This window comes from Camelina sativa, chromosome 9 (assembly GCF_030686135.1).
Source record: "Camelina sativa cultivar CO46 ecotype springtype chromosome 9, ASM3068613v1".
Classification (NCBI taxonomy): Eukaryota; Viridiplantae; Streptophyta; class Magnoliopsida; order Brassicales; family Brassicaceae; genus Camelina; species Camelina sativa.
The window spans coordinates 18416670-18428990 of NC_141888.1; the positions used below are offsets into that span (position 1 = coordinate 18416670).

At 37.9% G+C, this 12321-nt stretch overlaps 2 protein-coding genes and 1 non-coding gene across 3 annotated transcripts; 2 read left to right on the forward strand and 1 right to left on the reverse strand.

The window, feature by feature from the left end:
- Positions 1-3621: 3621 nt before the first annotated feature.
- TRNAG-UCC (transfer RNA glycine (anticodon UCC)) lies at positions 3622-3693 on the reverse strand. Its single transcript has one exon. It is a non-coding gene; the product is annotated as a tRNA-Gly (tRNA).
- Positions 3694-3961: 268 nt separating this feature from the next.
- Positions 3962-5747, forward strand: LOC104710963 (uncharacterized). The gene is made up of 8 exons (XM_010427624.3): positions 3962-4297; positions 4382-4419; positions 4517-4625; positions 4704-4727; positions 4807-4875; positions 4966-5089; positions 5183-5243; positions 5320-5747. The coding sequence occupies exons 1-8, from the start codon at positions 4172-4174 to the stop codon at positions 5582-5584; spliced, it is 816 nt and encodes a 271-aa protein (XP_010425926.1). The 5' UTR covers positions 3962-4171; the 3' UTR covers positions 5585-5747.
- Positions 5748-6591: 844 nt separating this feature from the next.
- Positions 6592-7536, forward strand: LOC147938272 (uncharacterized). Its single transcript, XM_087465556.1, has one exon. It carries the CDS (start codon positions 6592-6594, stop codon positions 7534-7536), a length of 945 nt encoding a protein of 314 aa, XP_087321682.1.
- The last annotated feature ends 4785 nt before the right edge of the window (positions 7537-12321 follow it).

A 12321-nucleotide genomic window follows, 5' to 3' on the forward strand; every position in this document is an offset into this window, starting at 1 on the left:
AAATTAAATGAGCCTACAGCAGTCTCAAGAACCCAAGAGTCCAAAAGCCCAAGAGTCCAAGAGGCCACGGCCTGTTTTTGATGTGGGACTTTTTTCCAAACATCCCAAGTAGCTCACTTCACACTCTTATTTCTCATTCAAATCAACTCCGTTTTGGACGTATGAGTATACCATCTTGTAGTACTCGTTACCAGCTTTCCATTGCACTATCTACCCGATAATTCCGAGAGCCATTTGGCCGGAATTTGGCTGGAAAGTCACCGGAAAATCACTATCTCAAAACCTGCAATTTTCCAGAAAATTGCAGTTCTAACAATTTATTCCATATATTCTCAGTCAAATCCTCTTTTAATTTGTGGAAAAATTGTTTGCAAAAAATTTTATCCATTCACAGCTTGGCATGTCAGCTTAAAATTGAGCCAAAATCAGTTCTACATCAAGAACCAAAAAAGTGTTTTATGGGCACTGTTCAATATATTTATCATTTTATTGGGCTAAGAACACCCAAACTGTTCTGCCAATGTAAATGGCTTTGAATTGGTTTATGGGTATTCTACATTTTGTAATATAATATTTAGCACATATTTTGGTAGAAACCGTGTGGGTCCATTTAGTTTAAATATTTTCGAATAAAAATTTCTATCGACAATTAGCCACCATATATGAACCTTTTGGTGGGTCGTCAATATCAAACACAACCGTATCCATTTTTAGAGGATCTTTCATATTCTCAACTGTCTTTGTTAATAAAAAAAAAATTGTGCAAATATGTTTATCGTATTTTGTTTTCAGTAACAAAAGTAATGCTATGATGGTATGAGTAAAGTAAGTTAGCTATATCTCCTGAGGTTTTGTCGCTAGAAAGGTGGAAGACAATTTGTCCACAAAAAAGAATAATAACCGTAGAAGGTAAGAGCATCTCTAACGAAGGTTTATAGCTAAGGTTTTTTACTTTTTTTGTGTGATTAAAATTAAACTAAAATGGTGAAAATAATATAAGAGATGCCTCTTATTTAAGAGGTTCAAGAACTTCTAAGAGGTAGTGACGTATCAAGTAGTGGTTGGAGGAATCTATTGAAAAAACAAAATGTCTTCGCTTCTTTTTCTTCCTCTTCTCTTTATCACGAATCTCTCCAATTCAGCGACTCAGTCTTAATTACATCCTCCTTACGGATTTGCAACTTTTTTCTTGTTGTGGAGCTGTCATCCCACATATCATATCCAGAAATCCTAACAATTCGGTGGTCACCATCTGCAAATTTCACCTCTTCCAATGCGACCAAAACTCACCCAAAAGCCATAGATAGGAACCACGATCCAACCAAAAACATGCAAGAAAACAACCAAATACAGCCATAAAATATGAAAACAAAGGAAACTCAGGCTTAGATAAGCCATTGTCATGCAATCACCTCTTTAGCATGATGTTTCTGACTAAAACCGACGAAAGCACACTCCTAGCAAGCTACCCACACGATCCTAGCCTCAGATCTCTCAAGAACAGCTAGAAAACTCCAACAATCTCCCAGAACTCTTAAGAACTCTTTCTCCCTTCTGTTTTCTCTCTAGAAAGCTACAATGAGCAGCCATTGAAACCCTCACGTTGACTTCCCCCCTATACTTTGGTTAGGGATTTCACTTAAACCAAATTGACGATTTAAGAGAAATCGGTTGAACCGACAATTAGTGGTGTCGATCGACACTCCCCTTGGTGTCGATCGACACCTCCCCTCTCCCCCCCCCCCCCCCCAAATTACATAATTTGGTTGGCGAATGTTACACTGAGAAAAGAGATGCTCTCTATGGTAAAGTTTCATTTCCCGTCTCTAAGATTAGTTTGATGTTATTATTGAAGAGGAGATTTTAGTTTCATTAGAACCTATCATAATGATTGTGCTGCATATTTCCATTTAGTTGCTCCCATGGAGCTTGCCCTCTCATTGGAGAAGCTACTAGGTGGGGAAGGTTATTACATAGTACATCTTGTAAAGATTAAGTGGTTTTGTTACATACAACTGAGAGAGACTAAGAGATTTGGCCTGTAATTTTATGAAATTTTAATTTTTTAAAATGATCACTCATTATTTTAATGCATTTAGTTAATTAAGTTTGGACTTTTTAGTTTTGTCTTCATCATTTATATGATTTAACAAAATTCTTTGCTTGTCAAAGTTGTGTGGGGGTTTGAACCTTTAGCTATGTTTGTTATTTATGTGACTTTTTCAACTTAGCATCATAGGAGGGCATTTGAATGTTGCAGCTAAAATCAAAGCTCCCAAGAGAAGTAGGCCATCCATCACGAATCTTTGCCTCACCATGTTTTTGACAAGGAACGAGAATGCTGCAGGTGGACTTGGTGAGGAGACATTGGTTTCCTGTGTACTGGAAGGAATGAAGATAATCGACGCGTGCTTAGTGACCATTGGTTTGCTCGTAAAGGTGGCCTAGAGGACTGGTTTGCTCGTAAAGGTGGCCTAGAGTACTGGTTTGCTCAAGTAATCCATTGTTCCGTCTTTTCTTCTATTTGTCAGCCTAGGCTACATCATTGCTTCAGTTTGAACACAAACAAGACATACTCAACTTATCTTATTGGCAGTGTCTTTCTGACATATTGTTTTAGAAAATCGTTAGTTTTATTACATATTGTTTCACAAAATTAAAAAATAAAATTCGTAAGAACCCTAGTAGGAATTCTACCATCGGAGGGAAAAAATGAATAAGTTCTTAATTTTAGAAAAAACAAAATTTATTCTTAAACAATTTTTAAAACCTCTATTATGAATTATACCATTGGAGATGGTCTAATAAATAGAATAATAAAATAATTCAATACACAGATCTATAAGTAAATGTTAATGTTTTATGGCTGTTCTTGAGCAAATTTGTATTCATTGATTATAGAAATTCGTTTTATAGTTAGATCTGAAAAGTATCCGAATTCGTTGAATCCAATTTTGGATAGTCGATATGCATTAGATAATGTTTTAATTATTTATGTTTGGCTCAACATCCTACTCTTCGTTACTCCAAAATTGGGAATTACTTTGTAATCCTCATTCGAGAATGTTTTAATTAGTTGACGTATGTTGAATCTTCTCAAATGAAAGTTATAATTTTTTTCATTAATAATAAAAATGTATACCTAATTAAATTAATTTGATTTTTAAGTTAATTTTTGTTCGAATAAGACCTAATATACCTTATCGCCTTCAAAAACAAATGACAGTATATTGAAATAACTGGTATGATAATTTAAATATATCTGTTTCTCTTTTACTAAATGCTCTTATAATGAATCAATTAGGTCTTGTATTAGGTAGAAAAAGTTGTGTAAAGTTTTTTTTTTTTCTCAGAGTGATTGAATTGGCCGCATTGGATCTGTTAACTATTTTGTTGTGATTCTTGATCAATATAAGTTAATTTCGATGAAAAAGAAGAAGAAAAAAAAAGCATTGTAAAACGTTTCTCTAATCAATAACCTTTTTCTTCTGGTTGAATAAGAAAAGAACATACAGAAACCAAAAAAAAGAGAGGAGAAAAAAGAAATATGCCACAAAAGGGCCTTGTAGAGCCTGCCTCGGCCCATACACTAATCAGCCTATTAAAAATCAAAAAGAAAAATGCGTCTGCCGGGAGTCGAACCCGGGTCTATTGCTTGGAAGGCAATTATCCTAACCGTTGGACTACAGACGCTTTGGGTACGACTAATGTTTACTGCAATTTATATTCATATTGTTTCCAAATCATTCAGAAATACAGAATCAGAGTTCACCAGTTAAAACTTAAAATTGATTGATACTATTTAAGGTCTTACTATACTGCCAGAGGGTAACTAAACTCTTCAGGTCTTTTTTGCTTCGGAGAGCCGTTGCCACAACCCACAACGAACCTCACTCCAAACCAACTTTTTCAAAAACCACTTTCTCTTCTTTTTGAATATATATTTTTTCTTTTGGCTCTCGTCTTCGTTTCCCTCTCAGCTTTTCTCTTTTTTTTTCTCTCTCGCAATTTTCAAAAAAAGAATCTTCTTCTTTGTTTTGAACAAACAAAACGTGTCTTCCTTTATTTACTTTCTGGCATTTGTTTCAATTTTGAAACTTGAGTCTCCGTCAGACTACAACTCTTGTTGTGTTCTTTAGTTTTATGAAATTACGTATCAAGAACTGAGAGGATGATGAAAAGATCACCATTTCGTTACAAGATGAGGCAGAGTCTCTCTGATATCACTAACTCTGAGTCTCACGAAGAGCTTAATACGTGTTCCGAATCGCGTGAACATGTAAACCGGCTAATGAAGGTTACTTTCTCATCCTTGCATACTTTAAATTCTCTATCATTTTTTAATATAAAAATTTTCATTTACTGAATTTGTTTTTGACAGGAGAATATAACATTGGTTAAGCTTCTTGAGGAAAGAGAGTATCTTTTTGTTGATTTGTTCTATGTAACTTCATTTTTGGTAACTTGTTTATGTAATGAAAAACCAACAAAATTTTATTCTCTTTAACTATGAAAGTAAAACAATTGAGCTAAGTAGATACGAATTGCGGAATCTACGTGAAGGCATACAGAAATTGCAAGTTCAGAATTGGAGCCTTGCTCAATCAAATTCCCAATTCTTAGGCGTAAGATTCCTTGTCCCCTTCGTTTTCTTGATTTTCTCGTCGATATAGAGTCTCATCAGAGAAAAAATTTGTTTGCAGGAGATCATTTTAGCCAGAACCAAGGTGAAATGAAACCATAAACTCTCTCTGGTCTTATATATGTTTTTAGAGTTGCTTTGTCTAAGATTAGATAATTTTTCAGGTGAAAGCATTGCACCACGAGGTTACTTGCAAAGATGCTCTCTTAAAGTATAAATGTTGTGAACTAGAGGTTTGAACATGTTTTGCTGTTTCACTTATTTTTTGTTCAAGTTTTTTTTTGGATGTGCATTGACGATATTAATTCACACTTTCAAACCAGAGAGGCGAAAACACACAACAGAGAAATGTACTAACAAGTGAGAATGTGTTAGATATAACCGACGAAGACTCACCGTCACCGAGACCTTTTGTACCAAACAGAAGGCGATTTATCAGAAGCAAATGTATGTATATATATCTCATCATCTTCTTGTTTACCCTATAACTATTGTTACTACTGATTGATCTTATATATTCATTGATGGTTTTATCAATAGCCTTAGGAGCATCTACTGCACACAAAATTGAGGCAGAAAAAGTGAAATCTGAAACCAAAAGGTACGGTTTTCACTTTAACCCTTTGAATTCATGTTTCACTATGCTTTGTAGTGTCTTAATTATCGTTATGTTACAGGAGGCAGTCACGAAGGAGATCAGCGAGAGTGAGATCAGCAGCTCAAGAATTGACTGAGAATCTGTTTGAGATCGAAGATCTTCAGCTTACAATGCCTAATGACATGGAGTCACATGCTGGAAAGAAAGAAGAGGCAGAGTTACGAACAAGACATCAAAATTTTAAGGTCCATGGATCACCAGTCGATCAACCATTGCGTAGAGCAGCTGAGAAGATACATCCATATAAGGAGGTTTCTCTTGTTACTAAGATGAGAAGGTCCTAAACTCCTAATACATTAGTGAAAAATGTTTGTTATGCCATGGTTTTCTCTTGAGATACTACCAATGTCTAGATATGTGTACTTTGTAGTACGAAAAACCACTAACATATTCATCTATATAACCTTATAGGGTCCGTATATATATATATCAGAAGTTCGTTAATTATCAAAAGTTTCCGGTGGTGACTAAACTGACTTGTGTATATGTTGGACATAAGTGCATGATTATTCTGTAAAATTTGATCTTTAGAGTCTTGGTAAAGACTCTAAAGATCAAATTATTATTTTCAAAATAATTTTAAAAGCTAAATTATCGTTTTTAAAAATAATTTTTTAAGTTCTATTATACATAGATAAACATACTCAGTTAAAGGAGCTGCGAGTAAAGGATTTTTGGAGTGATGAGTCTGGTTGGTCGTTGGAGAGACTGTCACCTTACTTGTCCCCACATATTCAACTGGAGCTGGCAGCAATGGTGGTTGATACTGGGTCTGGTGAGCGGGATAGATTGGCTTGGGGGGAGACAGCCGATGGTAAGTTCACAATGACGTCTGCATATTCGCTGTTAGTTGAGTATTCCTGTCCTCGACTGAATATGTATGCCTTTTATGCTCATATATGGAGAGTCATTGCACCAGAGAGGGTCAATTTTTTTTTTTTTTTTTTTTTTTTTTATGGTTGGTGTCACATCAAGCTATCATGACGAATGCGGAAAGATACTATTGCAGATAAACTTGTATAATGTGTTGTGTTTATCTTCTTCTAATTGATAAGGCCTAGTTGTCCTATATTTTCGGGTCTAAAGTCTATCATGTGTATAGAGTCTCTTGTATAAATACTCTAGTTGGAGAATCAATAAAATTCAAGTTGGTTTGATATCTAATTCTATATGGTATCAGAGCTAAGATCACAAAAATCTTTCTAAATTCTTTGAAACTTCTTTGTTCGATCGATAGTTTCGATCTCTTCTTTCTTAAAAATTTATTTTCTTTCTTGTGTGACAAGTAATCATGTCTTCGATAGAAGATGTTTCTTCTGCAACAAAGAAGAACGATAGTCAACAGTCAGTGACTCCGGTGGTGTCTCCTTACACTTTGTCTAGCTCCGACAATCCTGGTTCCATGATCTCGTCGGTGATGTTGAATGGTGAAAACTATAATGAATGGGCAACGGAGATGTTAAATGCACTCCAAGCCAAACGCAAAGTTGGTTTCATCAACGGGTCGATTCCTAAACCAGCTGGTGATGATCCCAATTTGGGGAATTGGTTGGCGGTGAATTCTATGATCGTCGGGTGGATAAGGACATCAATTGAACCAAAGGTTAAATCTACTGTGACCTTTATCGCGAACGCTCATCAACTTTGGTTAGACTTGAAACAGAGGTTCTCGGTTGGGAATAAGGTTCGTATTCATCAAATCAAGAGTCAGCTCAGCACATGTCGACAAGAAGGACAAGCTGTTGTTGATTACTACGGCAAGTTGTCTACTCTGTGGGAAGAATACCAAATTTACAACCCTTTCACTGTCTGCTCGTGTGGTTTGTGCACCTGTGGAGCTACATCTGCACCAGCAAAAGAAAGAGAGGAAGAAAAGATTCATCAATTTGTTTTGGGTCTTGATGAGTCCAGATTTGGGGATCTTTGTGCTACTCTTATTGCCATGGATCCTCTTCCTTCTCTTGGAGAAGTGTATAAAAGAGTAGTTCGAGAGGAACAACGGTTGTCTTCCACTCGTCTTTGTGAACAACGAGAGGAAGCAGTTGGTTTTCTCGCTTGGTCCGATGCTTCCAGTGGAAACAAACCAGAATCTGTCATGGGTAAATCTCGTTTCTCTTGCTCTCATTGTGGTCGTAGTGGTCATGAGAAACAAGATTGTTGGCAGCTCGTCGACTTTCCGGACTGGTGGACGCAGAGGTCTGAGAAGAGCAATGCTGGTCGTGGTTCTGGTGGCTGAGGAAGAGGTCGCGGTACTGACTACAATGTCGGCGGTCGCGGAAGTGGTCATCCTGTTGCTGCACACGCTAGTAGCTCCAAATCATCTGCCTTTCCTGAATTTACATAAGAATAGTTGAAGGCTTTTACTCAGTTCCTTCAAGAAAAATACAACAATGGCACTGCTGCTACTGATAATCCGACAAGTTGTCTGGTAAGATTAAATTTGGCAATGTTATTTTCGATACTGGAGCATCTCATCACATGACAGGGACTCTTTCTTTGTTGACCAATGTGGTCTCTATTCCACCAAGTCCGGTTGGATTTGCTGATGGCAGTAAAGCTTTTGCTATAAGCATGGGAGCTTTTCCACTCTCCAAGGATGTCAAGTTGACAAATGTTCTTTTTGTGCCTTCACTCAACTGCACATTGATCTCTGTTTCTAAGATTCTGAAACAAACAAAGTGTCTAGCCACGTTTTCTGACACTCTTTGTGTTTAGCAGGACTGATTTTTGATGACTTTGATTATAAGCGGTGAAGAGCGTGATGGTGTGTATTATCTAATGGATGTTGCTACAAAAAAGATCCATATGGCAAGTGCGGCAACTGATCATGCCCTGTGGCATCAGCGTTTAGGACATCCTAGTTTTTTCTGTTCTTTCGGCTTTACCTTTGTTTTCTCGTTCTTCGTCATCTATTAGCTCTACGTCTTGTGACGTGTGTTTTAGAGCTAAACAAACAAGAGCAGTTTTTCCGGATAGTCTTAATAAACAACAGATTTTTTCTCAATGATTCATTGTGACGTTTGGGGAACATATCGCGTTCCTTCTTCTTGTGGTGCAGTATATTTTTTGACAATTGTTGATGACTTCTCCCGCGCGGTATGGATGTTTCTCTTACTTGAGAAGTCTGAAGTACAACGTGTTCTTACAAATTTCATGCAATACACGGAGAAACAGTTTGGTAAAACTGTCATGGTGGTTCAAACTGATAATGGGACATAGTTCATTTGTCTTTCTTCTCATTTTTGTACTAATGGTATTGTTCATCAAATGTCATGTGTTGGCACACCGCAGCAGAATGGGCGTGTTGAAAGAAAGCATCGACACATACTCAATGTTGCTAGAGCGTTGTTATTTCAGGCAAGCTTGCCTATCAAGTTTTGGGGAGAAGCCATTCTTACTGCGGCATACTTGATCAATCGTACGCCGTCTTCTCTTCATTCTGGTCGCAGTCCCTTTGAGTTGCTTCACGGTTTCAAACCTACCTATGATCAGCTTTGTGTTCTTGGTTCTACATGCTACGTTCATTGCCTTGGTCGAGACAAAGATAAATTTGGCCATCGTAGTCGTTTGTGCGTTTTTGTGAGATATTTTTCTGGCAAGAAAGGTTGGAAGGTCTTTGATATTGAGAGGAATGAGTTTCTTGTGTCCCGGGATGTGATTTTTCAGGAGGATGTTTTTCCTTATGCGTCTCCAGTTTCTTCGTTGCCTCTTGTGACGGATTCTCCACCGTCTATTGATGATGATTGGTTGGTTTCTACTTCGGATGCAAGGGGGAGCTCTGTTCCGAGTGCTCTGGTTTCTAATGTACAAGAGGTTGCTATTGACAGTTCTTTGCTGACTGATTTAAGTGTTGCTGTAGATACTGCTTCTTCTAACTTTGTTTTCGTTGTTATAGAGCCAGTGGTTCCCGCTGATGCACCTTCCACTGTTTTTTCTCCTCCGCTAGTTTCGGCTACGGTTGTTTCTTCTAGCCCTCCTCTTGATGTCCAGACTAGTTCCGGCTACGGTTGTTTCTTCTAGCCCTCTTCTTGATGTCCAGACTGTGTCTGCTCCATTACCGGCTGTGCCTACTCCTCCTCTACAACATCAAAGTCAGCGTTCTTCTAAGCCTCCTGCTCGGCTTAATGATTACATCTTTTATAACGTTAATTACACACCATCATCCTCAAATGCTCTTCCCGACTCCTCTTCATTGTCTTTGGTTTCGGTCCCAGGTATTTCTTTGTCTCCTTTCACAGATTTTGTTTCTGATGATAAGTTTACTCCAGCTCATCGTGTTTATCTTGCGGCTATCACTGACAATAATGAGCCTAAACATTTTAAAGAGGCTGGTAAGATCAAGGTATGGAATGATGCAATGTCTAAGGAGGTTGATGCTCTTGAAATCAACAAAACAGGGGAGTTGATTGATCTTCCACCTAATAAAATTGCTATTGGTTGTCAGTGGATTTATAAGACAAAGTATAATGCCGATGGTTCTATGGAACGTTACAAGGCTAGACTTGTTGCTCTTGGTAATAATCAGATTGAGGGGGAGGATTACAAAGAGACTTTTGCTCCTGTTGTTCGTATGACAACAGTCCGCACTCTTCTTCGTCTTGTTGCGGCAAAGAATTGGGAGGTTTATCAGATGGATGTTCACAATGCATTCTTACATGGGGATCTTGATGAGGAGGTCTATATGAAACTTCCTCCGGGTTTCCGTCATTCTCATCCAAGAAAGGTTTGGCGTCTCAGTAAATACTTGTATGGACTCAAACAGGCTCCTCGGTGTTGGTTCAAGAAGTTATCTGATTCTCTTTTACGTTTTGGCTTCTTCCAGTAGTATGAAGATTACTCACTCTTCTCTTATACTCGAAATAATATAGAGCTTCGTGTGTTGATATGTGTTGATAATCTCATCATTTGTGGGGATGATGGAAACATCCTTCAAAAGTTTAAGGATTATCTTAGTCGTTGTTTCTCCATGAAAGACTTGGGCAAACTGAAGTATTTCCTTGGTCTTGAAGTAAGTCATGGGTCTGATGGTTTCATTTTGACACAGCGTAAGTACGCTCTTGATATTGTTGCTGACAGTGGAGACCTTCATTCCCGATCTGTGTTTACTCCTTTGGAACATAATCATCATCTTGATACCGATGATGGTCCTCTACTCCAGAATCCCAAGTCGTACCGGCGTTTAGTAGGTCGATTGTTGTATTTGTTACATACACGGCCTGAGTTAAGCTACTCTGTCCATGTCTTGGCTCAGTTTATGCAGACACCACGAGAAGCTCACATGGAGGCAGCCTTACAGGTGGTTTATTACTTAAGTGGCTCGCCTTGACATGGCATTTTGATTCACTCATCTTCTGATTTGACCATTGAGGTTTATTGTGATTTGGATTGGAGTTCATGTCCGCTTACACCTCGTTTGCTTAGTGCCTATGTTATCTTGCTTGGTGGTTCCCCTGTTTCGTGGAAAACAAGAAGCAGAAGATGTTTTTTATTCTTCCGCAGAGGCCGAGTATCGGGCTATGTCTTTTGCTCTTAAGGAGATTAAGTGGCTTCGCAAGTTGTTAAAGGAATTAGGTATCAACCACCGACTCATCTGTTTTGCGATAGTAAAGCTGCTATTTACATTGCTACGAATCCTGTTTTTCATGAGCCCACCAAGCACATTGAAAATGATTGTCATGCCGTTCGTGATGCGGTTCGTGATGGCGTTATTGTCACACAACATGTTCGTACGACTGAGCAGCTCACCTATATCTTTACGAAGGCGCTTAGTCGCGATCAGTTTCACTACATCCTGTTCACGTTGGGCGTTCGTGAGCTTCACACTCCACCGTGAGGGGGGAGTATTGCGGATAAACTTGTATAATGTGTTGTGTTTATCTTCTTCTAATTGATAAGGCCTAGTTGTCCTATATTTTTGGGTCTAAAGTCTATCATGTGTATAGAGTCTCTTGTATAAATACTCTAGTTGGAGAATCAAGAAAATTCAAGTTTGTTTGATATCTAATTCTACAGATACCACAGACATTTGAGTGACACAAATATTTGCCAGATATGTAAGGGAGGAGTGGAAACGACTCTGCATGTGTTAAGGGATTGCCCATCTATTGCTGGTCTATGGAGGCGTGTTGTGCTGATACGTCTGAGACAGAGGTTTTTCAATAGTTCGTTGCTGGAGTGCGTGTATGAGAATATGCGGATCAGTGAGAAGGGTGTGATTGGTGGACTTTGTTTGTCATGGGTTTGTGGTGGAGCTGGAAATAGCGATGCGGAAGTGTTTTTGGTGAGTATAGTAGGTGTTGGGATATAATTCATTTTGTTAGAGATTTGGCTCATGAAGTTAGTAAGGCACACTCGCTTACTCGTGAGGGGCAAGGAAGGGCTGATCGGATTGAGAGCTTGGATACGCCCGGGACAAGATTGGATGAAGCTCAATACAGATGAGGCATCTCATGGTAATCCCGGTTTGGTTACTGCATGTGGTGTCTGCGTGATAATGCATGAGCGTGGTGTGGCGGTTTTGCACTAAAGATTGGGATATGCTCAGCTCCTTTGGCAGAGTTTTGGGGTGTATATCATGTGCTTTACTGCATGGGGGAAGAATATTCGAAAATTTGAGCTGGAGGTGGACTCAGAGATAGTTGTTGGGTTTTTACTGACAGGGATTAGTGATTCACATTATCTGTCTTTCCTGGTACGTTTTTGCCATGACTTTTGATCAAAAATAACAAATGAGAAACATATTCTTATTATTTTAATGATTCATTTCTCTTCAAAATTATAAATGATATTTTTATAATTATCTTGCAATATCGTATTTTTTTTTTTGTCAAAACTGCAAAATGTATTTCTCCCAAAGTTAAAATAATATTTTTCCGTAAAAACCACAAAATCAAAAAAATATGTTAAAACGGCAAAATAATGTTTTTGCGGTCAAAATTACAAAATCACATTTTCGCCAAAATCAAAAAAAATATTTCATGAAATTAAAATTTATAATGTCAAAAATAATATTTCAAAAATT

Coding starts and splice junctions, on each gene's coding strand:
- LOC147938272 (XM_087465556.1), top strand. CDS start 6,592: ATGTCTTCGATAGAAGATGTTTCTTCTGCAACAAAGAAGAACGATAGT.
- LOC104710963 (XM_010427624.3), top strand. CDS start 4,172: ATGATGAAAAGATCACCATTTCGTTACAAGATGAGGCAGAGTCTCTCT. Junction 4,298..4,381: donor ATGTAAACCGGCTAATGAAG/GTTACTTTCTCA, acceptor TGTTTTTGACAG/GAGAATATAACATTGGTTAA. Junction 4,876..4,965: donor ATAAATGTTGTGAACTAGAG/GTTTGAACATGT, acceptor CTTTCAAACCAG/AGAGGCGAAAACACACAACA.